This window comes from Muntiacus reevesi, chromosome 13 (assembly GCF_963930625.1).
Source record: "Muntiacus reevesi chromosome 13, mMunRee1.1, whole genome shotgun sequence".
Taxonomy (NCBI): domain Eukaryota; kingdom Metazoa; phylum Chordata; class Mammalia; order Artiodactyla; family Cervidae; genus Muntiacus; species Muntiacus reevesi.
The window spans coordinates 27,754,522-27,782,191 of NC_089261.1; the positions used below are offsets into that span (position 1 = coordinate 27,754,522).

Below are 27,670 nucleotides of genomic sequence, written 5' to 3' on the forward strand. Positions count from 1 at the left end.
TGTGACTTACAATTTCACTTCCAAAGGTCCTTTTCAGAAGACAGCCTTTCAATGAATTTTAACACAAAGTAAACAAAATGTGTTAGTTTACTAACCCTATTTTTTTCATTCACTGGCAATCTCTTTAATATCTAGAAACTAGATATTATAAAATTGGGACTCATTTGTCCAGTATATATACATCAAAGTTAAATGAAATACATTTAACATAAATGTTAAACTGAAATGTTCTAGTACACATCTCTTGCAACCTTCCCTCCCACCTCCCTCAATCCAATGAAAAAGAACAGAGTATAATGTTCATACAAGAGGTTTAACAATTCCACTTCCAGTAAGTGGTGGATCTGTGCCGTTCATAAATGAAGGTGACCACAGCCTCAGGTGTGACATGGCCAAGTCACACAGCAAGGATCAAAGACCTATCCGTCCAGAGTGTTGACAGCAGGAATAGAGATCTCCCCTTACACATCTGAGCCAAGCAGAGGCCCAAGTAGGAAAGAAATATGAAGCTGTTTACAAAAGTACTTCACTGTAACTGCTCAGAGGCTTTCACTCTGAAAATTAGATTTCAAAGAAATTTAGGAGAAAGGCTAAGTCAAGAAATACACTAGGGAGTTCCAGTTCAAGATGGTCGAGTAGAAGCACGTGAGCTCATATCCTACTGCGAGAGAACCAAACCACAACTAGCTGTTGAATCAACATCCACAAGAGGACACTGCGACCAGCAAAAAAAAAAAAGATACCACACGTCCAAAGACAAAAAAGAAGCTGCAGCAAGACAGTAGGAGGGGAACAATCATGATAAAATCAAATCCCATACCCACTGGGTGGCTGGCCCACAAACTGGAGAATAATAATACCAAAGAAGTTCTCCTACTGTTGTGAAGGTTCTGAACCCTATGTCAGGCCTCCCAGGCTGGGGATCTGACAAAAGGACAGGGAATCCCCAGGGAATCTGACCTTGAAGGCCAGTGGGATTTGATTACAGGACTTCCATAGGACTGGGGGAAACAGAGATTCCGGCCTTGGAGGGCACAAACAAAAACTTGTACACACCAAGACCCAGAGGAAAGGAGCAGCCACTCCACAGGAGACTGAACCAAAACTACCTGCTGGTGTTGGAGGGCCTCCTGTGGAGGTGTGGGTCCGCAGGGGCTCACCACAGGGAAGGGGGTGCTTGGAGCAGCTGTCCTGGAAAGTCCCCATTGGCCTAAGCCCTCTTTGAGGTCACCATTAACCCTATCATAGAGCCCTTAAACCCCAGGGCTGCGTCACCTCAGGCCAAACAACTACCAGGGACGGAGCACACCACCACCAATCAGCAGATAATTAGATTAAAGCTTTAGTGAGCAAAACCCAGTTTTTCCCATCACCAGTCCCTTCCATCAGAAAGGCTATACCAGCCTCTTAGCCTCCTCCATCAGAGAGCAGACAGAAGCAAGAAGGATCATAATCCCACAGTGGCTAAACATTACAGAAAGTTAATCACAAGGAAAAAGTAGAAACTTATGTCCCAGATGAAGGGACAAGATAAATCCCCAGGAAAATAAAAAGAAAACCTAAATGGAGAGAGGCAATCTTTCAGAAAAAGAATTCAGAATAACAATAGTGATGATCCAGGCTCTTGAGAAAACAATGAAGATGCAAGAAATGTTTACCAAAGACCCACAAGAACTAAAGAACAAGCTAACAGAAATAAATACACTAAAAGGAATCAATAGCATGTATGAACTTCCACTTACTGCATCAGCCCCCAAATTGTATGTAATTATTTTATATTTAGGTTAATCATGTTCCCATTATGGTTTGCAACTATAATCATCTTTATTTTTGTCTGGCTATTGATTGTGAAATTTGATAAACATCTTTTGCTACTGTGATTATGTTAACTATTACCTAATCATGTTGTATGATTGGGCAACAGAAAAATAATAGAATTCTATATCACCAACCTATCATAGTTTAACCTTTAATCACTTCTAAAAATCCAGATGCATATCAGAATTATCTTGGAATTTTTTGAAAAATACAAATGCCCAGGTATTCCTTTTTTTCCTCCAAAGCTCCAGATATGTTTCTAATGAGCAGCCATGTTTAAAAACAAATGGACTCTATGAGGATCTTTTACTTTTACCTAGTTTGTTTCACTTTTTCTACTTCATATTCAGTGCTCCCACTTCATTTAGTTTGTTTTCCAATTTCTCTATCTCTTCTATGCTCTTTCTCATTTTTATCAATTGTAGTAGAAAAGCTTTTGAATACATATATAAATAGTATGTATAATATATATATCTGAGAAAACTTTTGAATTTTTGCCTAACTAAAAAATAAAGCGAACTCTTTACATTAAAAAAAATTTTTTAATAGTACTGGTGAAGAGAGATTAAAAAAAAATAAGAGATGTTTGTTTGTAGTCCAGGTTTTTCTTGTTATTATTTTTTGCTAAGAAATACTTCTCTTCCTGAGGTTCCAAAGCTTCTGAAAATAACAAAAATGGAAGGAATGGGGAAGAAACTCACCTGTGAATGGTTAAATATATGGTATCTTTAGTCTTTAAATAAAAACAAGATTCCCTCACCAACACACACACTACTGTAGTGGCACAACACTATATTTTTTCCATCTTCAAACTAGGTTATCAAAATACCCAGTTGAATGAGACAAGCCTGGGTCATACTGCAGACAAGATGCTTTCATGTTGAGAACATAATAGCAGAGGTGGGCTGGAAGGGCATTCTGACATTCAGTGTATAGCATGAGAAAGCATCCCCGGAAGAAATATCCACTTACAAAATATTCCAACAGAACAGACTTATCTTTACACGTCTGTCTCCCCACCTTGATCATGAGCCTCTCAAAGACAGGGAACAACAACTCTCTTATTTCCAGTGCTGAACACATTCGACCCGGCAAGACAGTTGCCTTGATGGGTAGGAGCACAGGCCCTGGGGGCAGTCAGCCAGGGACTCGTGACCTTGGACAAGTTAACGAACATCTCCAGGTAAGACTGAGATCACAGGACAACTTTGATCAAAGAACAGAATTCAACTGAGCAAACCTTAAAGATCTTACTGGTTTTATTCAATGATTCATGAATCAGGTAGCATGCAAATTAACAGACAAAGAAGTACCAAGAAGTTGTACAAAACAACATTTATAGGGAACTTCCTTGGTGGTCCAGTGGTTAAGACTCCATGCTCCCAATGCAGGGGACCTGGGTTCAATCCCCTGTCAGGGAACTAGATCTCTGCATGCCGCAACTGAAGACCCAGCACAGCCAAATATATATAAAACCTTTCATAGGTAGAAGGGAGCAGTAACAAGAAGTCATACTAGCCCCAAAACAGGTTGGTTATTGCAAGGTTACTCTCCTGGAGGAAGTGGCAGGGGTCTAAAAAGCAAGTGACTAACTAGTGCTGACCAAGTGATTCCTGATTTGCCGATTTAAGATCCCATTTCTAGGAGAGCCAAAACTATAATTAAATTAGGTGTTAGTCTGATGACATGAGGCTTAGCATCATCAACCCCATTTGGGGACTGTTGTCTTATTTCTCATTGGGCCTCATGAGGACCAAATGAGTCCTTACATGTGCTCAGGAGGGCACCTATCTGCCCTCATGACCACTGACGCCCTTTTATAGTGTCACAAAAGGCTTAGCCTGCAGACTGAGCATACAGGCTTCCTTGACCACTGGCTTCACCTCCATTCAACAAATGCAGTTTGGCTGATGGAGGGCAGAAGTCAGTGTAGCTGTCTACTTCTCTGTTTTGAATGGCATCTCCTGTTTTATCTGTATCTTCTTCCTGATTCTAGGTCTCCGCACAACCCTTCCTTCACAACCAAAGAAGGTACCCCACCCCAGCTGTGAGGAAGCAACCAACTCCAGCCTCCAGGGTAGTGGGGGCGCTGGCTATCAGGGTTACCCCACCTACCCGTTTTCAGCTCTTCCTAGACCTTTATTACCAGCTCAGTGTATTAATTTCCCTCTGCAGAACATTTGTTTTCTTAACTGAACCCAGATTATTAACCACTGGACCACCAGGGTGTTCCATTTTAGCCTAATTTTGACTGAATTTTAGGATTGGAATCACAAAGGGACTATTTGCACTTTTCTGTCTTGCTTCCTTTGCTCAAAATTGTTTCCGATTCATCCAGTCTCTTGCTTGTAACTTCAGCTCATTCAGTTTCATTGTATATTCCACTGTGTATATAACTACACTAGAATGTATTTGAGCATTCTGTTGTTGATGGACACTTGGGCTGCTTCCAGTCTGGGACCATTCAAGAAGGATGCTATAAACACTCGTGTCCAGGTCTCCTGCAGCATTCCGGGTACCACATGAGGGTACCCATCGGGGTATCCACGGACAAGCGGAACTGCAGGGTGTAGGTAAATACGTTGAACTTCATCAGAGAGTGACAGTTTCCAAAAGTAGTTGTACCACAAAACTAAACAAATAAGAGACAAAACAAACCAAAGCAAAATCACCCCGCATTCAACTGGCAGGGGTCCACACACGCAGTTCCCACCACTTTCCTCCTACATGGGTCCCAGGACCACAAACTCCTTCAAGGCAAGAGGCTTCGCATCTTACTAAGAACTCTGACAACCGCTGAGGAAACCTTCTGAGGAAAGGCGAGACCAGGGTCATGACCCCCAGGACGGAGAAGAAACCAGGGCTTCAGAAAAGCCACGCGACCTGCTCCCAAGGCACACCCCTGTCAACCTCCCGGGCCCCAGAATCCCAGGCCCAAAATACTCGATGCAACGACCCACGGCCCCCCTGACTCACAAAACACCCGATCCCACGACCCCACGGCCCCCGCCTCCCATGCACTCAACTCCACGGTCCCCGAGCCCTGAGCACCCGACCCCATGGCCCCAGGACACGCACCCCCACGACCCACGCCCCCGAGTATCCGACTCCACGGTGCCTCGGTCCCAGAGCACCCGACCCCAGAACACTCAACCCCACGACCTCACGGCCCCACGGCCCCCAAGAAGCCGACCCGACGGTCCCTGGTCCCAGAGTGCACGGTCCAGGGACGGATGACAGAAAGACCTCTCCCAGGAACCAAGAGCACCCGCCCCACCAAGCCGCGTACGCAGCCCACGAAGCGCCCGCCCTCCTTCCGCCCAGGGCCCGAACGCACCCGGGTGTAGGGAACGCACGATCCGAAGCCGCGCTTTCGCCACTGCTCTGGACTGCCGCTGCAGAAAATCCACACCAAAAACGCGCTTTCCTCTGAAAACGGAAGTTCCTAACGTGGCGGCACCTCCGAATGCGAAAACCTAGAGCCAAATATTTTCTAGAGGCTCAAACGACGAGAGTGGATTAGCTAATCAGTGGAATCTGCTCGCCGGAAGTAGGGCTGCACCTCGCCGGAAGTTGCGCTCCTCCATTTTATTGCCCGCAATGGCGGCAGTGTCTAGGTTGGGGCCGGGATGCGGCGCTCTTGACTGAGCGGGTAGGCCAAGCGGAGGCTTCAGGGACATCGGCCGCGGCGCAGAAGAAAACCAGCCTGGACGCCGGGGACGCTGTCATGTACGGCGCGAGCGGAGGCCGCACCAAAACCGAGAGGAAAAGCGGCGCGAAGGAGGAGACCGGGCCCGGCGGTGCCGGCGGTGGGGGGAACCGAGTGGAGCTGCTGGTCTTCGGCTATGCCTGCAAGCTGTTCCGAGACGATGAGCGGGCCCTGGCCCAGGAACAGGGACAGCACCTCATCCCCTGGATGGGGGACCACAAGATCCTCATCGACAGGTCGGTTCCTCCCCCCACCCGCCGGTCCTCCCCTTCCCTCGCCCGCTTGATTTCGTCTGATGTTGACTTGATGGCCAGGACTGAAAGGGGTTTCTCTGGAGTCATCGGGGATCCGGGGGACACCCCTCCCCTGTCCCCACATCCCCCTGGTTTTGCGGGGGAGGGGATGGTGAAACCTGCCCTAAGGCACTGGCTGGAGCTGCGTGCCGCGTCTGTCGCCGGAGGGATCGTCTCTGCTCCCGCAGCCCCTCACGACCCCTCACTCTTGTCGCTGGGTTGCAGTTGCCACTCCGGGCAGTGGAAGCTGCCCGGGCCCAGGGCCTCTCCTGACCGGCGCTCTGGGGCCCTCCGCGCTCCCACAGCTCCGTGTGGTGGGAGGGCAACCCGAAACGCCGCAAGCTGATGTCGCGATTAGAGACCTCTTGGACCCCAAGAGTTGGCTATGAACCTCTTTTATCCCCAGCGCTCTCAGTGGAGCGCCCGTATTTTGCTGTCATGACATATGATCCACCCCCCTCCCCATTCCTCCCCTTTCCTTTGTTAATCCGATGAGTTTCACAGATTCAGGCTGAAGTTGCCAGTCAGTTGAAGGCCAGTTGACTTTTTGCAGATTCTGGCCTTGCTCTTAGAGGTACTGTTCTTAGGGCTGGTTTCACTGTCTTTTAAAACTGAAGGGTGGAGCTGAGACAGAGATATGTTCTTTTCAAATCAAACATGCTTTTAGGTAGTCACCCTGGAGCGTGTTTGGCCACTTTGGACAGAGGGGTCATGGGATTGAAATTTCTAAAGATGTTTGATTTGAAAAGGATGACCTTACATGATGTACGTTGTTTGCTCCCCTCCCCTCCCATGTTTTCAGTCCCTCTTTCTCCTTGGGATTTTTGTGGGTTTGGTTTTTGCCAGTTTGGCAACTCTGCTTCTGGGGCCCGGACTGAAAAGTAACCGTGACCAACCATTAGACTGTGGAATAGTCTCTCCGAGTGAACGAAGCCCATCGTTTGAGACAATTAAAACTGGATTCTGCAAAGCCCTGGAACCTGACTATAGGGATGACCTCTGAGCTGGCCTGAATGGACACAGTAATGACCAAACGCCTTTTCCATCCCCGACGTTTCCACTTGGAGTTAGATCTAGACAAGAAGAACTCATGAAGGGAGGGTCACCAGCTCAGGTCTGGACCTGAGGGCCCCTGCACTCTGCTCAAGCATGCTGTACCTTTAAACCATGGTTTCTATTGAATGATATCACCTGATTGTCAGGCGGCTTCCTTTTGAGAAGTGTTACTTGTGGCATTGTTAAAGTTTGATAAGCGAGGAAGTCTGAGCTTTTTATACAGTTTTCCATATCATTCTGTACATGATGTGAGTTAGGTCTTCCAAAACCAGTGGGGAGCAAACGCTACACATGTAGATGTGTAATATTTTAAGATAATGATCTACATTTGTAAGTTAAGGAGGTTTACAGCATAGTAAAAATAATTTTTAAATTTAATAATATGCAATAACTTGGCTACCCTGAAATATTTGGCCTTTTTTCCTGTAAATGTCTTTTTTTCCCCTATATTTTCTAGTCCTCATTACAAAAGTCAGCATTGAAAAATTAAGCAGACTTTTGTCTCTCTACATCTGTTTTTGCAACCCTAAATCTGAGTGTCTTAAGTAAAATTCACTAATTCACTCATTATCTGAGAGTTGCACTTTGACAGCATGTTCATTGAACTTTTTGTATTTAAAAGCATAGCAGAAAGTGCTTCCTTAGTCTTCATCTGGCTAACATACCTATGGGTCCACACAAGTGCACATGGATGTGTGTTCATGTATGTTATATCCTGGGGGCATAAAGTTTAGAAGCACATATTTTATGCTGAATCTTCTAATAGTTTTGCTCTGTTTCTAGTGAACCTCCTTAAACTGCACGTATATGTCACTGTTCCTATGTATGTGTGTCTCTCTATCACATAACCCAGCACTTATTTCCTCAGCCAAGTGGCTAGGGGGCGAGCCTAGCCAAGATTTTACCTCCAATGGACGCAAGTTTCTTTGGTGAAGATCTCTCCTGAGAGTTCGGGACTAGCAGAAAGAAGCGAGGAAATTTCGACCGTTTGGTTCTTACGGATAGGTATTTATGTATTCGGTTTGTGTGAATGTAAGCTATGATATTTGACTTTTCAGAAAAAAAAAGTTTTTTCTTTTTTTTTTTTCCTTACAAATGGCATTGAATGGTTAACCAAGCCATAAAGGGTAAGAACTGCCACTGAAGTGGATACCATTTAAGCTATTAAAGGATTGTTTACCTTTAATTATAAGTTTTATCGTATGTTAGAAAGGAATTTAGACTTTGTTAAGATAACTTGAGTTTAAACGTAGGTGAGATATGACTAGCCAAGTTAAATATAATGAGAAGCATTTTTATGTTTGCTTTCATATTTTTATTTCTTTGTTTTAATTGGTAAGTATACATAGAAAACGTCACACACGAACCAACACAAACGTTAATTTCTTCCCATTGACCAGCATGTTCATATTACAGATATGATGGGCGCGGTCACCTGCATGACCTTTCTGAGTACGATGCTGAGTATTCCACATGGAACAGAGATTACCAGCTCTCCGAAGAGGAGGCACGAATAGAGACCCTGTGTGATGAAGAGAGGTATTTAGCCTTGCATACGGACTTGCTTGAGGAGGAGGCAAGGCAAGGTACTGCTCAAGAAAAACTTACTTAAGCAACAAACTTTTTAAAAAATTTTTAAGTATTTAAAAGTTTACTCCCATTCATTTTTTTATACTCACTCTTTCTGATATTATCTTGACAGTACCCAGTGGATTGGAAAAACAGCAGTCTTTGCGTTCTGAGAGGACCTCAGGATAGTTTATATATAGAGCCACAGAGAATTTTCCCAGCTTTTGAGGGCAGACTGGGATTTGAAAAAACAAAAACCAAACTCTTTAACTGTTCTTCTTTAACAGTATCGTATAAATGAAAATTGATGTTCTTGTCTTTGCCATAACAATCTTTAATACAGTTCTTAATCCCCAAGTTTCTCAGCAGGAAGAAATTTTCCACAAAAGACGTGTAATCCGCTGTCTGTGGTAAACATGTACTGGCAAAAGTACATATTGGTAGATGTGAAGTGTGAAATTTTAAAAAACATTTTTACCTCAAAAAGAGGTTGGAAAAAGTGTGTTGTATGCTTTACTGATAGCCACAACTTTAGAAATATATAAAATGTTTCTCAGTAAATTTCTGCTTTTGTTAACATAATTCTCATTTTTGTTCAAGAGGAAGAATACAAGCGGTTGAGTGAAGCGCTGGCGGAGGACGGGAGCTATAATGCAGTGGGATTCACATATGGCAGTGATTACTATGACCCATCCGAACCCACGGAGGAAGAGGAACCTTCCAAACAGAGAGGTGAGGTGAGGGGGCTGCCCGGGTGATGCTGTTGGGCAGGCACTGCATGTAACCATAGAGTCTTCAGAGCACGATTACGGGCACTAAACGGCCACAGTGTCACCGTGAGACAGAGAGGAAACATTGATGTTAGGGTAAAACAAAGCTAAGAAGTAGGAAAGGAACTGTTGTTGGAAGTGGGAATGAATTCAGACTTCAGTTATCTTCCAAGGATCTGGTTGCCTTTTCCTTTCTTTCTTTTGGATTCATGGAGCAGGAAGTTACTCTAGAGTCTGTGTTTCCAGACAGACAGTGAATGTGTTGAAATCCACAGTAACTCATTCTCAGAGCATTGATGGGACAGGCATTAACCACCCTCCTGCTAACCTGCTTCTTCATTGCCACTCCATGAGTGAAATGACAGGTGTCCAGTGGAAGGACACCTGTGGAGCCAGTTATCATCAAACAGAAGAGAACACAGGGTGTCCTGGTTAGTCTCGATAGGCCCTAGGACATAGACTTACCACAGTATTTTACAGTAAGTAATATTTACCTAGAAATAAAGATTCTAAATTTATGCCTTTTTGGATTAACTCTGAATTTTTTAAGTAAACGATAGTGCTACTAAAAAAACTGGACCTGTGCAATTCAGGAATAAACTCCATATTCACTTTGATAAGCCCTGAGAGCACCTTTATATCAGCCCTGCATACTGATGAGTCATGAATTATCAATAATGATAACACACACTTGAAACATTAAGGGTGGATCACTTTGTTGAGGCTATTCTGTTTAAAGAGAAGAACTTCAGAAACCTATTCAAATGTTTGGAGTAATGAACTGGAATCACATCATAGAGAGATGGAATTCTGGAGCTAGCTGAACCTGTGATATGGACTTACTTAATTGTTTTCTCCTCAAGTAACACATCTTCCGGCAAGTATGAAGTAACCATGGCAGTTCATATTAAAATGCCATCTGCCCTGCAGCCCCACTAGGGTTCTCCCAGCTTCTTCACCATGGGGCATGACAGCGAGATGTGGGGCCAGCTCATGCAGACACTCGCCTCGTCGCCCTTGCTTTCGTTCTGCTCGTTACTTTATGGGCGTAAGAGTCACTGTTGCACAGCTCTGCTCTGCAAGCTTCTCAAGTCTTCCCAGATGTCATTTTAATCATATTGAGTCAAAGCTTAGTTAAAGTATTAAACACCTTCTTGCCTTGACTTTTGAATCTGAGCAGACCTCAGAAGTTAGGGTGCGGTGGATGTGTTCTTGCAGGTTTGAAAAGTATACGCTCATTCCTTAATCTAGAATAAGTCATCCATCTTAGGAATCCGGACAGTTCCAACTTTGTTGTTGTCTCTGAGCCTTGTACATTATGTGTGCTTTAACATTTTAGATTGGGGATCAGCAGACTGTGACTGAAGGCCAGTTGGCGCGTTTCTGTGAAGTTATATTGGAACGGCCATGCTCATTTGCCCCGTTCTGTCTGCGCTTTTGCACTTCATGGACAAAGGGGAGTAGTTGAGACAGAGGCCACCTGGCCAAAGAGCCAGAAATACTTACTGTCTGGCTTTTTGCAGAAAGATGTCGCAGACCCCTGTTTTAGGTGTTGGGCACCTGTCTCACTGTAATCGTTGGGCTACCTGATGTCAAATATGGTTAGATTATTGAAAACGCTCCACTATTCTTGCCTGGGAAATCCCATGGGCAGAGGAGCCTGATGGGCTACAGTCCACGGGGTTGCAAAAGATTTGGACACAGCTTAACAACTAAATAACAACAACATTGAATTTTAAGAACTTCAATGTGGCTTAGTTTCTCTTCCAAGTTTTAGTGTCTTTTCTCTTTAATGTAAATTTCTCTGTATTTAAAATCTTGTTTCTGTAACCACATCCTCCAAATTTTGCTTTGTGTGATGATTAATTTCTTTAATGGAAGTTGAGGCCCTGTAAAACTTGCAGCTCAACTTTTAATTTACACTAGTATAAATAAAATGCCACATACACAAATACCATGTAAGCATGCACACACACTCATACTTACTTGGATGTGTACCTATGCATACACACACTTTTGAAATAGAATACAGTTAGGTACCCAGTACCACTAACAACCAGATTGTACTTTACTGCTGCATTATCTTGCAGTCCAAAATTTTAATTTTTGTTTGTTTTTCTGAGTCACCAACATGTCTCAATATTCCCTGATTCCAAAAATGCCATACAGTTGACTGTTGAGCAACACAGGTGTGAACTGGGGAGGTCTGCTTATTCTCGGATTTTTTTCCTCTTTCGATAAAAAGCAGTACTGTGCTGTTGGTCAAATCCACAGAAGTGGAGCCACAGATACAGAGGACCAGCTCTGGGACTTGAGCATCCCCGGATTTTGGTGCCCCTGCAGACACTGAGGGGCGACTGCAGTGTCCTGGTGTTTGACTGCTGTAAATCCTTGTGATATTAACCAGAAGCCTTTGACAGCGCCTCTAGTTCTGTGTAACTTCTCTCTTCCCTCTCTGCAGTTTACTGTTTCCAGCCCAGTTCCATCTTTTATTTTCACAGGTTTTCATCGTTATCACCTATCCCTTTCTTTAACAAGAAAAGATTTAAATTTATTTGAATCTGAGTTAACATTACAATAGTTGGTTTTTATTTTGTGCTACTAAAACCATTTTTTTGTGAAGTATGTATAAGAACAAAGCAAATCTGTAACCAGCTGTTCCAGATAGCCCTTTTGCTCTGAGTTCCTTTATTTTTGAGAACAGCTTAGCACTAAGGAGAGTCTATTTGAACAAAGTTTATAGCACTTTGTCATTTTAGGGAGATATGGTAAAGTTATACTTTTATGTGTTCACACCTTTGACCTCATTCCCAAAGAAATTTGGGGATTTTAAGCTGTTACTTGGCATGTTGCAAACCACTGTTTCTAATACCTATCAGTTCTGCTGTGTCATTTGGTTACTGGAGCTGAACAGAGGGGTTGCTGATTACAGGGAACTTTCATGCCATAGCAAGTCTTCAGTTCTTGGGAGAGAGCCGAGGGTACGTGAGCTTGTGGGACATTGGTGAATACGCTTACTTAATCAGTCTGTGTCTCATCAGACTGCAGCCCCCAGGTCTTTGTGTACTGTGACGCCTATATAAAGTTCCTTCTCAGCTTCACAGAGAATTAAGTTTGAAATTGTTGTCTCTTCAAGAGACTCCATTATGTACAGTGGAGATATTCGTTTTGATGAAGACTTAATGTTTATTTCACGTCATCTTTTTGAAAGAAGAAATAAGTAGATGTTGAAATTCTTTATGTTGAAATTCTAAGAACATTAGCTTTTACAAGTTTTCCAGTTTGTTTTCGTACATTTCACCATATCCTTTTAAATTGTTCCTTAAATTGAGATGTGTATAGGTACCTTAGAATTCAGAAAGTTAGTGTGTAGTGTTTTGTCTGGCTTCCAATAGACAGATATTTGTTAAGTGAACGGTTAAACAAGAAATGAAAATAGACATACATCTGATTATTTGTGAAGAGAGAGGTGGTTTGCTTGGGTGGAAAGGTCTTGGCAGTTATATGCAGGGATTTTTTGGTTCAGTGATGAAAATGGTTGTCTTGTAATTGAGCACCCTCTGCTGTGCCTGGCCCTCTGGGGAACCCACCCAGATAGTTGGAGGGTGGGCTTAGCAGATCAGAGGGGCTGGGAAGGAGGAGAGCTGAAAGTGTGCCGCACGCCTGCTACGTGCAGAGCCTTGGGGTGGAAACGCTCACATGCGTTGTCTCACTGCACCCGCACCATGGCCCTGGAGTCCACGCTGCCACTGTGTCTGTACCAGGAGGAAGCAGACAAGAGCGAGGGAGGCTTGGCCCCATGCTGCACCTCCCCAGCCCCTCTGGGATCTGGTGAGGTGCTTTTGCCCACAGGTAGTACAGTGAACACAGAGTAGAGAGTAGAAGTGTTCCTGGGAGCTGTGATGTATGACAAGACCACGAGGGGCCAGGTGATGCTCGTGCCGCTCTCCCCTCCACTGTTGCCGTCTTCTCAGGTCGTGGTTCTGAAGTTCTGTGTTTTCTTTTTATACAGAAAAAAATGAAGCTGAAAATTTGGAGGAAAACGAGGAGCCTTTCATTGCCCCGTTAGGACTGAACGTGCCGCCAGATGTGGAACTGGTAGGTGTCTTTGTCGTTCACGATGCTATTCACTGTTAGCACTCACCAGGAAGTACTCATGTGAGAGCCTCACCGCAGTCACAGCCGCCTTACAGTTTGTGTGATGCTTTACTATTATTTTTGAGTTAAAGGAGGAAAAATCATCACACACCGCCTGTTTTTCTCTGAAGAAAAAGAGAAACATTACAGAAGAATCACTAGACCAGAGCATCAGGGGCTGGGGGAGCTGGCTCACTCTCAGAGACCATGTGGTTGAATCCCCAGGTTTTACCAGCGCAGAAAAACCTAGTCAGAATTTCTGGTGAGGAGACTGTTAGCCACGTTTAGGTGTAAAAACCCTCTTGCTCAAAGCAGCTTGGCTTCAGTAAAGTTGCTCTGTCCTTTCTTTCTCTAATGTGGTTTTTGTGGGCTCTTAAGATTAGTGTCTTCACCTTGACATTCCCTTGGCACACTTCCGCCTGGTTTTCCTCTCTAGTATGTCAGGACCCTGTGGTATCTCCAGGCGGCCCCTGCACTCAGGAGGAACACCGGGGTGGCGTCCTCTCCACCTTAGTGCTCTGCAGCTGGTTACTGGCGGAGTTGGATTAATCTCACCTCACCTGGCTGTTTCAGCTACACTTGGTTAAGGTTACATTGTAACAGGCCTCATCAAGTGTTTTCCACCTATTACCTCATTTAATGCTAGTGATCCTGTGAAGTAGCTTCCTGTTACTCTCTCTCTTTCACAGATGAAGAGAAGTGAAGTTGGGTCACACACAGCAGGCAGGAACTCTGGCTCACAGTCTTTTAACTGTCGGGCCATAATAAGTTGCTATGATTTGTAGGATCCTTACAAGTTTATGAGGGATGTTTAAAGCATTTTTGTTGCATGTACATACCCAGAAAAGGGCTGTTTGTGCTCACTGTAAAGTGTTTTCTTTGGTGTCTTCCTGCCTTGGATGTGGGTCTTCCAGGTCCTTCTGTGTGTCCTGCTACAGCCTCACTGAATAAACAGCGGACACTGAAAACTCACAGGAGTCTTGTGCATTCTCCTCACGTGTGCATGACACCTCCCATATTTAGTGCAGCATGGATTTGATGGTTCTTCCCCTTTAGTTTCGGTAATATAGAGTTTTGTTATTTTTCTGTTGACCAGTCATGATACAGTGGTATTAAGTGAGTAATAGTTATATAATCACAATAGGGGAAGATATTTTATCAGTTTTCATAATCAATGACCAGACAAAAAGTAAAAGATGATTACAATTGCAAGCCATAATGGGAACATGATTAACTTCACAGTATAAAAAAATTCCATGCAGTTTGGGGGATCAAGCAGAGTGATGTGGTACATATGTATGGAAGTGCATACAAGCACATGTTTTCATCTGTGTCAGTCTCTATCTTTTGGTTGGTGCATTTAATCCATTTACATTTAAGGTAATTATAGATATGTATGATCCTGTTACCATAGTCTTAATTATTTTGGGTTTATCTTCTGTAAGTCTTTTGCTTCTCTTGTGTTTCCTGCCTAAAGAAGTTCCTTTAGTATTTGTTATAAAGCTAGTTTGGTGTTGCTGAATTCTCTTAACTTTTGCTTGTCTGGAAAGCTTTTGAATTTTGGATCAAATCTGTATGAGAGTCTCGCTGGGTATGGAAATCTTGGTTGTAGGTTCTTCCTTTTTATCGCTTTAAATATATCTTGCTACTCCCTTCTGGCTTGTAGAGTTTCTGTTGAGAAATCAGCTGATAAACCTGATGGGAGTTTCCTTGTATGTTATTTGTTGTTTCTCCCTTGCTGCTTTTACTATTTTATCTTTTTTTTCATTTTTGTCAGTTTGATTACTGTGTGTCTCAGTGTGTTCCTCCTTGGATATATCCTGTCTGGGACGCTCTGCTTCCTGGACTTGGTTGATTGTTTCTTTTCCCTTGTTACAGAAGTTTTCAGCTATTTTCTCTTCAAATATTTTCTCAGGTCTTTACTCTCTCTCCTCCTTCTGGGACCCCTATAATGCAAATGTTGGTGCGTTTAATATGTCCCAGAGGTCTCTTAGGCTGTCGTCTTTTTTTTTTTTTTTTCCATTCTTTTTTTTTGTATTCTGTTCTGAGGCAGTGATTTCCACCATTCTGTCTTCCAGATCATTTATCTGTTCTTCTGCCTCAGTTACCTCAGTTATTCTGCTGTTGTTCCTTCTAATGTATTATTCATCTCTGTTAGTTTGTTCTTTAGTTCTTATAGGTCTTTGGTAAACATTTCTTGCATCTTCTCCATTGTTTTCCCAAGATCCTGGATCATCTTCACTACCATTATTCTGAATTCTTTTTCTGGCAGGTTCCTTCTTCACTTCATGTAGTTGTTTTTCTGAGACTTTATGATGTCCCTTCATCTGGGACATAAATTTCTGCTTTTTCATTTTGATTAATTTCTGTAATATGGTTTTTGTTTTAGTCGCTTTGGGACTGTGCCTCTTGCTTATTCTGTCTGCCCTCTGATGGAGGAGGCTAAGAGGCTTGTGCAAGCTTCCTGATGGGAGTGACAGGCATGGGAAAAACTGGGTCTTGGTCTGGTGGCCAGGGCCTTGCTTGTAAAGCTTTAATCCAATTATCTGCTGATGGGTGGGGTTGCACTCCCTCCCTGCTAGTTGTCTGACCTGAGGCAACTCAGCCCTGGGGTCTGCTAGCTCCATGGTGGGCTTAATGGTGACCTCCAAGAGGGCCTACTCCAACGGGGACCCTCCCGACCTGATGCTGCCAGTGCCCTGGTCCAGGCAGTGAGCCCCTGCCAACCCACACCTTCACAGGAGGCCCCCCAACACTAGCAGATAGTTTTGGTTCAGTCTCCTGTGGGGTCACTGCTCCTTTCCTCTGGGTCTTGGTGTGCACAAGATTTTGTGCCCTCCAAGACTGAAGTCTCTGTTCCCCCCAGTCCTGTGGAAGTCCTATAATCAAATCCCACCGGCCTTCAAGGTCAGATTCTCTAGGGATTCTGAGTCCTTTTGTCGGATCCCCAGCCTGGGAAGCCTGACATGGGGTTCAGAACCTTCGCAACAGTGGGAGACCTTCTTTGGTATTATTATTCTCCAGTTTGCGAGTCACCCACTCAGTGGGTGTAGGATTTTATTTTATCGTGATTGTGCCTCTCCTACAGTCTTGCTGCAGCTTCTTCTTTGTCTTTAGATGTGGGGTATCTTTTTGGGGGGTACCAGTGTCCTCCTGTCGATGGTTGTTTAACAGCTAGTTGTTATTTTGGTGCTTTCGCAGGAGATGAGCACATGTCCTTCTGCTCCACCGTCTTGAACTGGAAGTCTGCTCTCTTCTGATGTTATTATAAAATGGTCTCTTGAATAGGAAATTGCTCTCTGTAGAAACCACTTGTGAGTGCTCACTGGGTCTCCAGTGGACAGCTTGCTTTTCCTTTATGGTGACTTCAGTAGTGGATTTTTCATAATTACTGTGAATTGGAGCAGTGATCCGCTGTGAACATTATACACTGTTGTGTCCACGTTAGTGGAGTAGCTCCAGTAGGCAGATGTCTGTGTCATAGATTCCTTCTCGGTTACTAAATGTTGAAACTGCTGGTATGTGTTTATGTGGACACATGCCGCCTAAGTGGGCAGGGGCTTCTCTAGCTCCTGGCTATCGAGGCTGGGGATGGTAAAGAGAGCAGGTGCTTTAGGGGTTCTTCATTTCTAAATTAAGTTTTTGGTTTAAGAACCCAATGGCTGCAGGGGCCCTGGGGGTTTCGTGTGAAGGATTGGGAGCAGTTAAAGAGATCACGGCACCCTGGAGACGTGTGCTGGTGCAGGCTCAAGGCTGGCCACTTGTTTCAGGTCCAGCCCCTAGACTAGACTCAAGCCCCTCAGGTGGCCTCACAGCTGTATTTTAGCTTTTTATACTGACTCTGTGACTATTTGTATGTTTCTTGGGAAATGAGGACCTAGTTTTTGCCAGAATATGTAGCTCAGTGCTTGTCCTGACAGTGTTTTCAGTTACCTGCTCCTTTCCCAGGCTTTCTCACCTCCCAGATTCTGCACACGCCCAGGCCCGTTTGTGATTGTGCTGTCTCGCACTGCAGGGAAGGTAGAGAGCATGTCTCAGCCTGGTCTCTCACCCACCTGAGATGCCACGGGCCTTCTGGGCCTGTCCTGTACCTTCTTGCGTTTCCCTCAAGCCGTGGGGACCAGAAGGGCTGCTGCTCAGCACGCCCATTTGAGTGTATTTCCATGGGAGATGCGCTTTGTCGTTCAGTCACTCAGTCATGTCTGACTCTTGGCGACCCCGTGGGCTACAGCATGCCAGGCTTTCTTGTCCTTCACAGTCTTCCAGAGTTTGCTCAAGCTCGTGTCGTTGAGTCAGTGGTGCCATCCAACCATCTCGCCTTCTGTCATCCTCTTCTCCTCTTGCCTTCAGTCTTTCCCAGCATCAGGGTATTTTCCAATGAGTCGGCTCTTTGCATCAAGTGGCCAAAGTATTGGAGCTTCAGTTTCAGTATCAGTCCTTCCAATGAAATGTGCTTGTTTAACCTGCTTTATGAGCAGAGAGAAAAGGGGGAAGGATTCAGTGCACAGTTCCCATCATGGGCTGGGTTTCTGTCCAGTAGGTTAATAGCAACAGCAGATAAGGAGTGTTCGTTGAGCAGGTGCTATGAGTCAGGCACTGTGCTTGCTCGGCTCTTCAGTTCCCCTGACACCAGTATTTCTATGATGGGGACACAGGCTAGAGCTGTCAAGAGTAGCCGCCCCAGGTCAGCCTGTGGGTCAGGCCTGCACTTGCAGCCCAGAGCCATTGCAGAACTTGGGGTCACGTGGTTACGCTTCATTGAAGGTTGCTCTGATTAGAGCGTTAACTCTCACCATGTGTTCAGCCAGTGTGTGGCCATGGGATGGGGGTGCAAAAAAAATTATTTACCCATGTTCCTGGGGAGTTCGTGTGTTTTCTCAGGAGATTGTGAGGACTGTTCATATATGATGAGCGCTGACTAACCCCTGGTCCGGTATGTGTTGTGCATGTTTGTTCTTCTGGTACTTTGTCTCTTAACCGTTTGTCCCTCTTTCCAGGCAGAATTTAAGTGTATTTGTAAAAACACATATGTCACCATGTTCCTTTCTGGCTTCCAGATTTTGAATCTGGTTTTAGTAGACCTTTCCACCCCTGACAGCCCTGTAGTCCCTGCTGTTACATCCATGGCTTTGTTTTTACAATGCAGTTCATGACTCAATCTGATATTCATTTGGGGCTGTGATCACAGAGGGCTTTCCTGATAGCTCAGTTGGTAAAGAATGCACCTGCAATGCAGGAGACCCCAGTTCAATTCCGGGGTCAGGAAGATCTGCTGGAGAAGGGATAGGCTACCCACTCTAGTATTCTTGGGCTTCCCTTGTGGCTCAGCTGGTAAAGAATTTGCCTACAATGCAGGAGATGTGGGTTTGATCCCTTGGTTGGGGAGATCCCCTGGAGAAGGAAATGGCTACCCACTCCAGTATTTCGGCCTGGGGAATTTGATTATAGAACTTCCACAGGACTGGGGGGAACAGAGACTTCAGTCTTGGAGGGCACAAAATCTTGTGCACACCAAGACCCAGAGGAAAGGAGCAGTGACCCCACAGGAGACTGAACCAAAACTATCTTCTAGTGTTGGGGGGCCTCCTGTGAAGGTGTGGGTTGGCAGGGGCTCACTGCCTGGACCAGGGCACTGGCAGCATCAGGTCGGGAGGGTCCCCATTGGAGTAGGCCCTCTTGGAGGTCACCATTAAGCCCACCATGGAGCTAGCAGACCCCAGGGCTGAGTTGCCTCAGGCCACACAGCTAGCAGGGAGGGAGTGCAACCCCACCCATCAGCAGATAATTGGATTAAAGCTTTACAAGCAAGGCCCTGGCCACCAGACCAAGACCCAGTTTTTCCCATGCCTGTCACTCCCATCAGGAAGCTTACACCAACCTCTTAGCCTCCTCCATTAGAGGGCAGACAGAATAAGCAAGAGGCACAGTCCCAAAGCAACTAAAACAAAAACCATATGACAGAAAGTTAATCAAAATGAAAAAGCAGAAAGTTATGTCCCAGATGAAGGGACATCATAAAACCCCAGAAAAACAACTAAATGAAGTGGAGAGGGGCTGTGTAGTGTCTTACATACGTTTGCTTCTGTCGCAGATCCTGAAAGGATGTTCATGAATGTTCCTAAATGCTTTGTTTCTCTGTACTCATCTTCACTTTGTGAAATTACCCGTCTGTTTTTCTGTACCCACCGTAGCCATAATACTGCCCAACAGGTTGGTGGGTCATGAGAGAACATCTCTACTTGTAGGGGCAGATGGGGTTATATTTTCCCGTAAGGATCATTGTTCTGAAGTAGTCATAAATAATTATCATACATACACTGACTCCAAAATTAATCTTCCTGGTGAGCCAAAGCCACTGAAAACATGCATCAGCATCCAGACTTAAGTGCCCAGTGGGTCTTTAACACAGCCTCTGGTCTATTTTAGGATCAGTAAATAACTTTAATTGTAGACATTTATGTTGTTCAAGAGTGAAGGACGTCGTTAGTTCAGGAGTCACATTTGAGAATTAAGTCATTGGTATTTTGTGAAGGATTCAGGCCTGAAATGACAGTAAGCATCTTGACTGTGTGTTGTTAATGAGAGGTCATTTCCCACTTTATTTGCATGTAGTTTTCTAGTGTTAATCTTTTCATTGATATTAATAAAAGTATTTCAGATGTGTGGCTTCCAGCTTCTGGTCTGAGGGGCTCCATGTGTGGGTAGGAATTGCTCAGCTTGGGATGTGGTAGAGGTAACTTAGCAGCAGGTGCAGGAAAGAGGTGGGGTCTGATTGCTAGTAGTAAACTCACTCTAAGGCAACAAGATGATTCACCCAGTAAACGTGGGTGAAACCCTCCCTGTTCTGGCCAGACCACACCTTGCTGTTCAGTTGCTAAGTCGTGTCCAACTCTTTGCAACCCCGTGAACTGCAGCACTCCAGCCTTCCGTGTCCTGCTCTATCTCCCTGAGTTTGCCCAAACTCATGTCCATTGAGTCAGTGATGCCATCCAACCACCTCATCCTCTGTCGTCCCCTTCTCCTGCCTTCAATCTTTGCCAGCATCAGGGTCTTTTCCAATGAGTTGACTCTTCCCGTTATGTGGCCAGAGTATTGGAGCTTCAGCTTCAGCTTTAGTCCTTCCAGTGAATATTCAGGGTTGATTTCTTTTAGGATTGATTAGTTTTATCTCCTTGCTGTTCAAAGGACTCTCAAGAATCTTCTCTAGTACCACAGTTCAAAGGCATCAATTCTTTGGTGCTCAGCCTTCTTGATGGTCCAGCTCTCACATCCGTACATGACTACTGGAAAAACTGTAGCTTTGACTATATAAACCTTTGTTGGCAAAGTGATGTCTCTGTTTTTTAATATGCTATCTAGATTTGTCATAGCTTTTCATCCAAGGTGCAGGTTTCTTATAATTTTGTGGCTACAATCACCATCTGTAGTGATTGTAGAGCCCAAAGAGAAGTGATTCTTAGATCCTTGAAAAGCTTGTTGAAACATGCCCCCTCTCCTAGAAATATGCATGTGTATGTGCCGAACTTACATACAACTTCCCAGAAGATTCATAACCTCTGAAGCCTGTCATGGAACCATGGTTAAGGGCGCCCAATATATGGAAACATGTTGATTTTTTTTTAACAAAAATCTTCCTCCCGTCAGTTCAATACAAAGCTAGAATGTCCTGCCTCAGCATGGGAGTTTTCTCCTCACAAAATTCAGAAACTGGGTGTCATGGGACAGGGACCAGTGTCACAGTCTGTTCAAACTGGACTCTTCCCATTGAAATGTCTGTAATTTCTTATAGTTGGCAATAAAAATCAGGGTCCTTTCTGTGTTTTGAGTCACGTAGTGAGTGGACAGGAGAACAGACTGGTGACGTGAATGTGTGTGTTTTCTCATAGCCACCAACAGCCAAAATGCACGCCATCATTGAGCGCACAGCCAACTTTGTGTGCAAACAAGGTGCACAGTTCGAGATAATGCTGAAAGCCAAGCAGGCCCGAAACTCTCAATTTGACTTTCTACGCTTCGATCACTACCTCAACCCCTACTACAAATTCATCCAGAAAGCGATGAAAGAAGGACGGTATACGGTACTGGCAGAAAACAAAAGTGAAGAGAAAAAGAGTATGTGAAACTGTTTCTCTCCTGCATTGGTTGGGGTTGGGTGGGGCAGGGGTAAGGGAGGACCCTGGAGAAGTGTAGGGAGGGTCATCCTCATAGATATAAGCTTGAAGTCTGCACTGCAGAACTTCCGGAACGTTTATGAAGTCCTGCTGCCAAGGCCCAAGGATTAAACCTGCTGGTGCTCTGTAGTCTAGTGTGACACTCTTCCTGATAAGTCTGAAAATATATTAGATTCTTAATTAATATTTTTATAGATTGGTGATGTAGAATTAAATATTGATGCCATCAGAGCATAACCATGTTGGTTAGAAATAATTCCCGTTGGGCTGTTGAATGTTCACAGAGAAAGCAGCAGGTTCATGCTTCATGGATGGTTCTAGGGTACACGCCCGGTTAGGGCCTAAGGTTGAGTGTCTAAATTTGGAATTCTTATGACAGACCAATTAAGTATTTTGAATAACATCCTGAGACAGCTGTATATCTGTCTGCCATTGAATTGTTCTTTCAGCTGAAACATGATTTTCAAAATCAGTTGTGTCAGTCTTACTACAGACCTTACCTTCTCCATGTTGGTCTCCTGTAGGTTTCTAAAATACCTGTTGCTGTTATTTTACCTTCATAAATCAGTGAGATTTTTGCCTCTTTTGTAAAAAAAAAAAAGAAGTGAACACTGAGTGGCCCCCGAGCAGTAAATGCCAGAGGGGAGGTGCCCCCGGGCCATGCCTTTCTCACAGCCTGCCTTGCTGTTGAGTGACTTGGGGCAGCGAGGTGAGGAGTGTTTCCCAGAGGGATTGTTTGGACAGATAACCGAGGAATGGCCGCGCGTAGTTCCGCCTCTGTCTGTTCCTACGCTCTCACACAGTATATTTGTACCTTAAAGTCTTGAAATGTGCTTTGCTTTTAGAGTCGGGCGTCAGCTCTGACAATGAAGATGACGACGACGAGGAGGACGGCAGTTACCTGCACCCGTCCCTCTTCGCCTCGAAGAAGTGCAACCGCCTGGAGGAGCTCATGAAGGTGCTGGTCTCCCTAGAGAACACAACTGCTAATTTAACCTTGGGAAGTTGTTAAGCCAGCATGTTTTTGTGTATTAGCTCCATTTCGTTTTAGCATCGTTGAGGTATATTTCACCATTTTGTTTGACTTGGCAGCAAAGGATTTGGTCCCTTTATTTCTCATGTGTCCTGTTTTATATAATCACAAGCAGATTATTTTCATTTTATTATATTCGGGATATATTTTACTATTTGGGATATTTAGAATAAGTGAAATGTTGATTGAGACTTAGAAAATGGGTTTTTCATACAGATTTTATTATGAGAGGATTTCATAGGTTCACAGAGTATATGCTGCTTCAAACCATCTATCATAGGAAACATAATGTATTACCTAAAGACCTAAATTTTTTTTTCATCCTTATCATTAGGAGTTAATCCACACCCTTCATGCTGCCATTTGTGATGTGAGAAAACGGGTCCCTCAGACCTAAGCTTATCTTTTCAGTAGTCATGCAGTGCAGCTGATCAATTGGACTTTAAAAGCTGTTGGTGATTAAAAATGAGAAATTGCTTTGAGGAGGGACACAGTTTGAGATTTTGAGTGAATTTGGAGGCTGACACTTTTCTCAGCAGCAGTCTAGTCCTGATCTCCCGTCCTTACTTTCCCGCATGTCATTAGGAAGAGTGAAGTGATTCGTTTATTCGGTTCCTCTGGATCTGACCAGCTAGAGCGCTCAGCCACAATTACTCAGGACCTCCTTGTGTGCAGGCTTGTTTATGTACATGTGCTGAGATTTTTCTGAAGCATAGATACTATTCTAAAGTTGAGATGAACCTTCTTGCCACAGAAGGATTCTGCCTGACTTGGAATGCAGGAAACGGTGTGACCTGGCATCTTCTCTCTCTGCAGCCTTTGAAGGTGGTGGACCCTGATCACCCCCTTGCAGCGCTGGTCCGTAAAGCCCAGGCCGACAGTCCTGCCCCCACCCCACCCACTGCAGATGGTGCAGCCGTGCAGCCCTCCCAGGTGGAATACACCGCTGACTGTGAGTATTTTGTTGTGCACTTCCCGGCAGAGTGTCAAAAAAATATGAAAGCTGGCAGGCAGGTCTGGTAGAGGTGCCATGAGGAACCTTTATGTTGAACATCCTTAGCCCGTGGCCTCATCCTCTTGCTTGTTGCTTCATATTAGCAAGATGGCTGCCCTTTCACCAGCATCAGCCCTGCATTCCAGGACAGATAATGAGGAAGGGCAAAAGCAGAAAACAGTGTTATGGTCTTCTTATCCTACAGCATAGGCTGGGCAATGGACTTTCATTTGGACACATCGCTGCCCTAAACAAAATCAATTCTGTTAAGAAGAGCAGGGAGACAGACATTGGTGTAGTGTTGTCTGCCATGGTCACTTTGCTGAGACACAGGGCTTAAAACAGTATCTAATATGCACCTTGGAATTGTTTTCAGTTCCTACTTATTCTCTCTGATTGCTACTCTTCTTAATCTTAAGATTACTAACAGAATGCAAATCTTGTGACGTTTTAGTCAAGAAATTATTTGAAAGTATTTAAAGTATTTAACCTTGATCTTACTACCAGGTCTTTTTAAAATTATTTTATTCAGAGGTTAAATATTGAATGAGAGAAGAACCTTTAGCAAAGCCACAGGAATTCTGTTTAGCCTACATCTCGTATCTGATAACAGTGAATCCATCTATAAAGCTTGTCACTATCAGCGATTAGAGGGTCAGCCTGAGGTTAATTCCATTTTAAAATGTATAAAGTGCTTGTTTTGGGAGAATGAAGCTTTTGTTAAAAATGATAACTGTATCCTTTTGCACTTCCTATCTGGCACTGACATGCAATAATGTGTAATTTTGATGTGCTAAATTAACATTTTCAGACTTCAGAAATCAGTCGCTTTAGTGAACTTAATGCGTATGTCCTAATAAAACCTCTTAAAGAACTCAGGTAACATCTTTAATGCTTAAATCAAGTCAAATGAAATTTCTTTAAATATTCAAATCAAAGAGCAGATCTAACCCTGTTTCATCTCAGCTGCTGGTTAGGGTTTGGGCTTGGGGTGTGGTGGACCTGTCATAATAAGCAGAAATGCCTGCAGCATTTTGTAAATCACTCCCCAGGGGCTTTCTGTGTAGCCAGCCCACAGGGTGAATCTGCTGCTGCCTCAGCCCAAGGTGCAAGCCCACTGAGGGGGACGTCTCCAGTTTCCTTTTTCCTTGCTGTCCCTTTTCAGACCCGTCCTTGAATTTCCATAAGTTCAGTATGGTGTCCCTACACCTCCACTAGATTCCTAGAGCTATCAAACTTTCTTACATTGGGAAGGAATAGAAATTCAGGATTAAGTGGCAGTTACCTGGTTTTTCTCACTGCTTATCATTAGTGTACATGCAGTTAAATTGTGACATTGGTAATGGCTCAGTGTGTCTAGAGACCCTGTAGGACTGGGCAGGGGAGTAGCCGAGCGAGAGAAGCTGCTCAGTGACTCAGGATTTCACTGCAAGGTCCTGTGGTCTGATTGTTGACTGTGGTCTGGGCCAAGTAATGGCAGGATGAAAGGTGTGGGTGGTCCCAGGGAGCCCATGACTTCAGCCCCTTCTACCACCCACCAGGGGCCCCAGAGGCCAAGGTGATTCATAGCAGCCTCTTCCCCCTGGGATAATCTCACCCTTGCTCTTTGCAACTTCTGTGAACCAGTTCATAAGTGAGAAGTCTTGGTTCCCTGCCTGACCCATGACCCCAGATGGAGATCCAGTCAGGGGGCACCATTAGTAACTGACTCTTCCCCTCAACAAAATAGTTGTTTTGATGGTCATCATTCTCTGGTGTCTCAGCTGGTAAAGAATCCACCTCCAATGCAGGAGACCTGGGTTCGACCCCTGGGTTGGGAAGATCCCCTGGAGAAGGGAGAGGCTACCCACTTGAGTATTCTGGCCTGGAGAATTCCATGGACTGTATAGTCCATGGTGTCGCAAAGAGTCAGACACAACTGAGTGACTTTCACTTCACTTCATCTCCTTCACACCTGCAAGAGTAACAGACATGAGTAGGAGAGGGCGTTTTAGGGGGTCATGCCTGGACACACCCTGCATCAAGGGCAGCCTCACATCTGCCCAGGCCCACAGAGATGAAGGAGTTGGTACTGACAGATCATGTGGCTGATCAGACATGGCAAAGGTCAGGGACCAACTTCTAGGTATTCCAGAGAAACAAGGAATCTAGCATGTTTGGGTGGAACATCTCAACTCACAGATGTTGGCAGTGAATTCGTATTTTGTAAAAATACAAGGCAGTCCAGCAAAACATACAGCAAGCCAGATGCTACTCACGGGTGCCTGCATCAAACCTCTGTTGTGGATGCGGGAGGGATCACAGGCTGTGGGTCAGAGGGAGGTCGAAGAGCTCCTCTGTGGAGACTGTGCTCAGCAGTAGTCAGCTCTGCCTAGAGGCTGGGGAGCAGGCTCTGAAGCGTCCTTCAGATTTCACACAGATTTAAATGCATTGTTCCAGGAGCGAGACCCGTTTTATTGAAATGAGGAGGACAAAAACCACATTCCTTCCTGGTAGGAAGTGAATGGGCGGTATGCACGACCCCTTGACCACTTCCTGGAACTTGCCTGTGAAGAGGGGTGCAGGGACAGCACGTAGTGAAGGAAACGTTCCCTGAGAGCCCTCCCTCCAGGATCAGCCCCTTGGGTTGCCATGACAACAACCCATCTAGCATCCAAGAGTCTTAGGGTGGGAGAGGTGGCCTGGGTGTTCCCAGGAAGAGCCCTGGGCTAGAATTTGGCTCTGAATCAGAAAAATGCTTAGAAAAAGTAAATACAGATAGCTGTACTTGGGTTCTCAAAGAAGTTGCTTTTTATTTGTAGTTAGATTCTTAACAGCAAGCAAGAATATGAAAAATTTGAAAGAGAGGCACAATAAAGGGCCACATCTGATATGGCCCATAAGATAACCAAGTGACATGTTATAATAGAAGTCCTTGGGAGGTCTGAATAAATTCGTGATTTAAGCAAAGTGTGTGATTAAAACAGGTCTGAAAATGCTGCTTCCACATATACCTGAACGTGTGCCCCTGTTGACTCACTTTTGGCATGAGCCACACCCGTGGTGAGGCGTATTCACCACGGCCAGCCTGGGTTCTGTGAGTTGAGGTGAGGTGAGGTGCACTTCAAGAGCAGAACCCCAGGCTTGCCGTGTCTTCCTTCTGCGCTTTCACAGTTCTTTCTCCCTCCTTGGGTTCCACAGCAGTTTTTTGTTTTTGTATTTTAAGCAATTGGTGTTTTAACCCATCTTTTAAAGGATTCAGTTTCACTTTCACAGAAGCAGCCATTCTCTTTTCCCACCCAGATTTCATCTGTTTGCATAAATGTTAATTAAATACCTACATTTCAGTACATTTAACTGGAAAATGTTTAAAAGTGAAAAACTCTGCTGGTAAAAGCAGAAAGGCTCAGCAGAAAAGTTCAAACGAGGAAGGGCTGGCTCATGAAAAGCATGGTGTCAGGAAAAACTATTCAGAAAAGATCCCATTAAAACCTCGCCTTTTATCTAACAGCAGAATCACTTCCAGGTTTAAGTGCCAGATGTGAGAGTCTCAGGAAAGTAAGTATACTTCAACAGATAAAGAATCATCTATTTAAACCAACAGACATGATATTTAACTAATGGAAAAAAATAAAGCCATTAAGAAAGCAGAAAAAACTAATAATACCCAAACAGCTTTTACAGTCAAGTAGGAAAAAAAAACTTACAGTTCAGTAGAAAAAATGAACTGTAGTATGACTAATTCACAAAGGTAAAAATGACCATACAATTTTTTTTTAAGGTTTACCCTTGCTGCTCACTCCAATGGCATTGTATCTACTGACCTTAGAACCTAACCGCCACGGAAAATAAAATCCAACATTTCTTTTAAATCAGGCTACAGCAAATATATGAAGAATCTGAGACTTCATTATGATAAAAAAGTATCCATTTGCAGGCACATGAAAATACTTTGAAATTATATGTCTTAAGGTAAAATAGACGTTTCTGGGCTATGGAAAACGTTCTTTTGTGTATACCTTTTTAAATTTCTTAGTAATCACAGATTAAATAAAAGAGATGCAAATGACCCTACAATGACATACCATTTTTCAGCTGTCACATAAGCGAAGGACAAAATTGACAGCACTCACTTGTTGCT

General features: G+C 44.3%; 1 protein-coding gene across 6 annotated transcripts in view; it reads left to right on the forward strand.

The window, feature by feature from the left end:
* The first annotated feature begins 5,423 nt into the window (after nucleotides 1–5,423).
* SFSWAP (splicing factor SWAP) overlaps nucleotides 5,424–27,670 on the forward strand; it is a 77,594-nt gene continuing 55,347 nt past the window's right edge. For 4 of the 6 annotated variants that reach the window (XM_065903941.1, XM_065903939.1, XM_065903940.1 and 1 more), the window contains exons 1-7: nucleotides 5,424–5,763; nucleotides 8,293–8,462; nucleotides 9,046–9,177; nucleotides 13,228–13,313; nucleotides 21,239–21,464; nucleotides 22,369–22,481; nucleotides 23,373–23,508. In XM_065903941.1, the coding sequence (XP_065760013.1) occupies nucleotides 5,546–5,763; nucleotides 8,293–8,462; nucleotides 9,046–9,177; nucleotides 13,228–13,313; nucleotides 21,239–21,464; nucleotides 22,369–22,481; nucleotides 23,373–23,508 (1,081 nt within the window). In that variant the 5' untranslated portion in view covers nucleotides 5,424–5,545. Of the gene's footprint in view, nucleotides 5,764–5,800; nucleotides 7,882–8,292; nucleotides 8,463–9,045; nucleotides 9,178–13,227; nucleotides 13,314–21,238; nucleotides 21,465–22,368; nucleotides 22,482–23,372; nucleotides 23,509–27,670 lie in introns of those variants that run through there. The other 2 variants (XM_065903943.1, XM_065903942.1) reach the window with 2 other exon arrangements.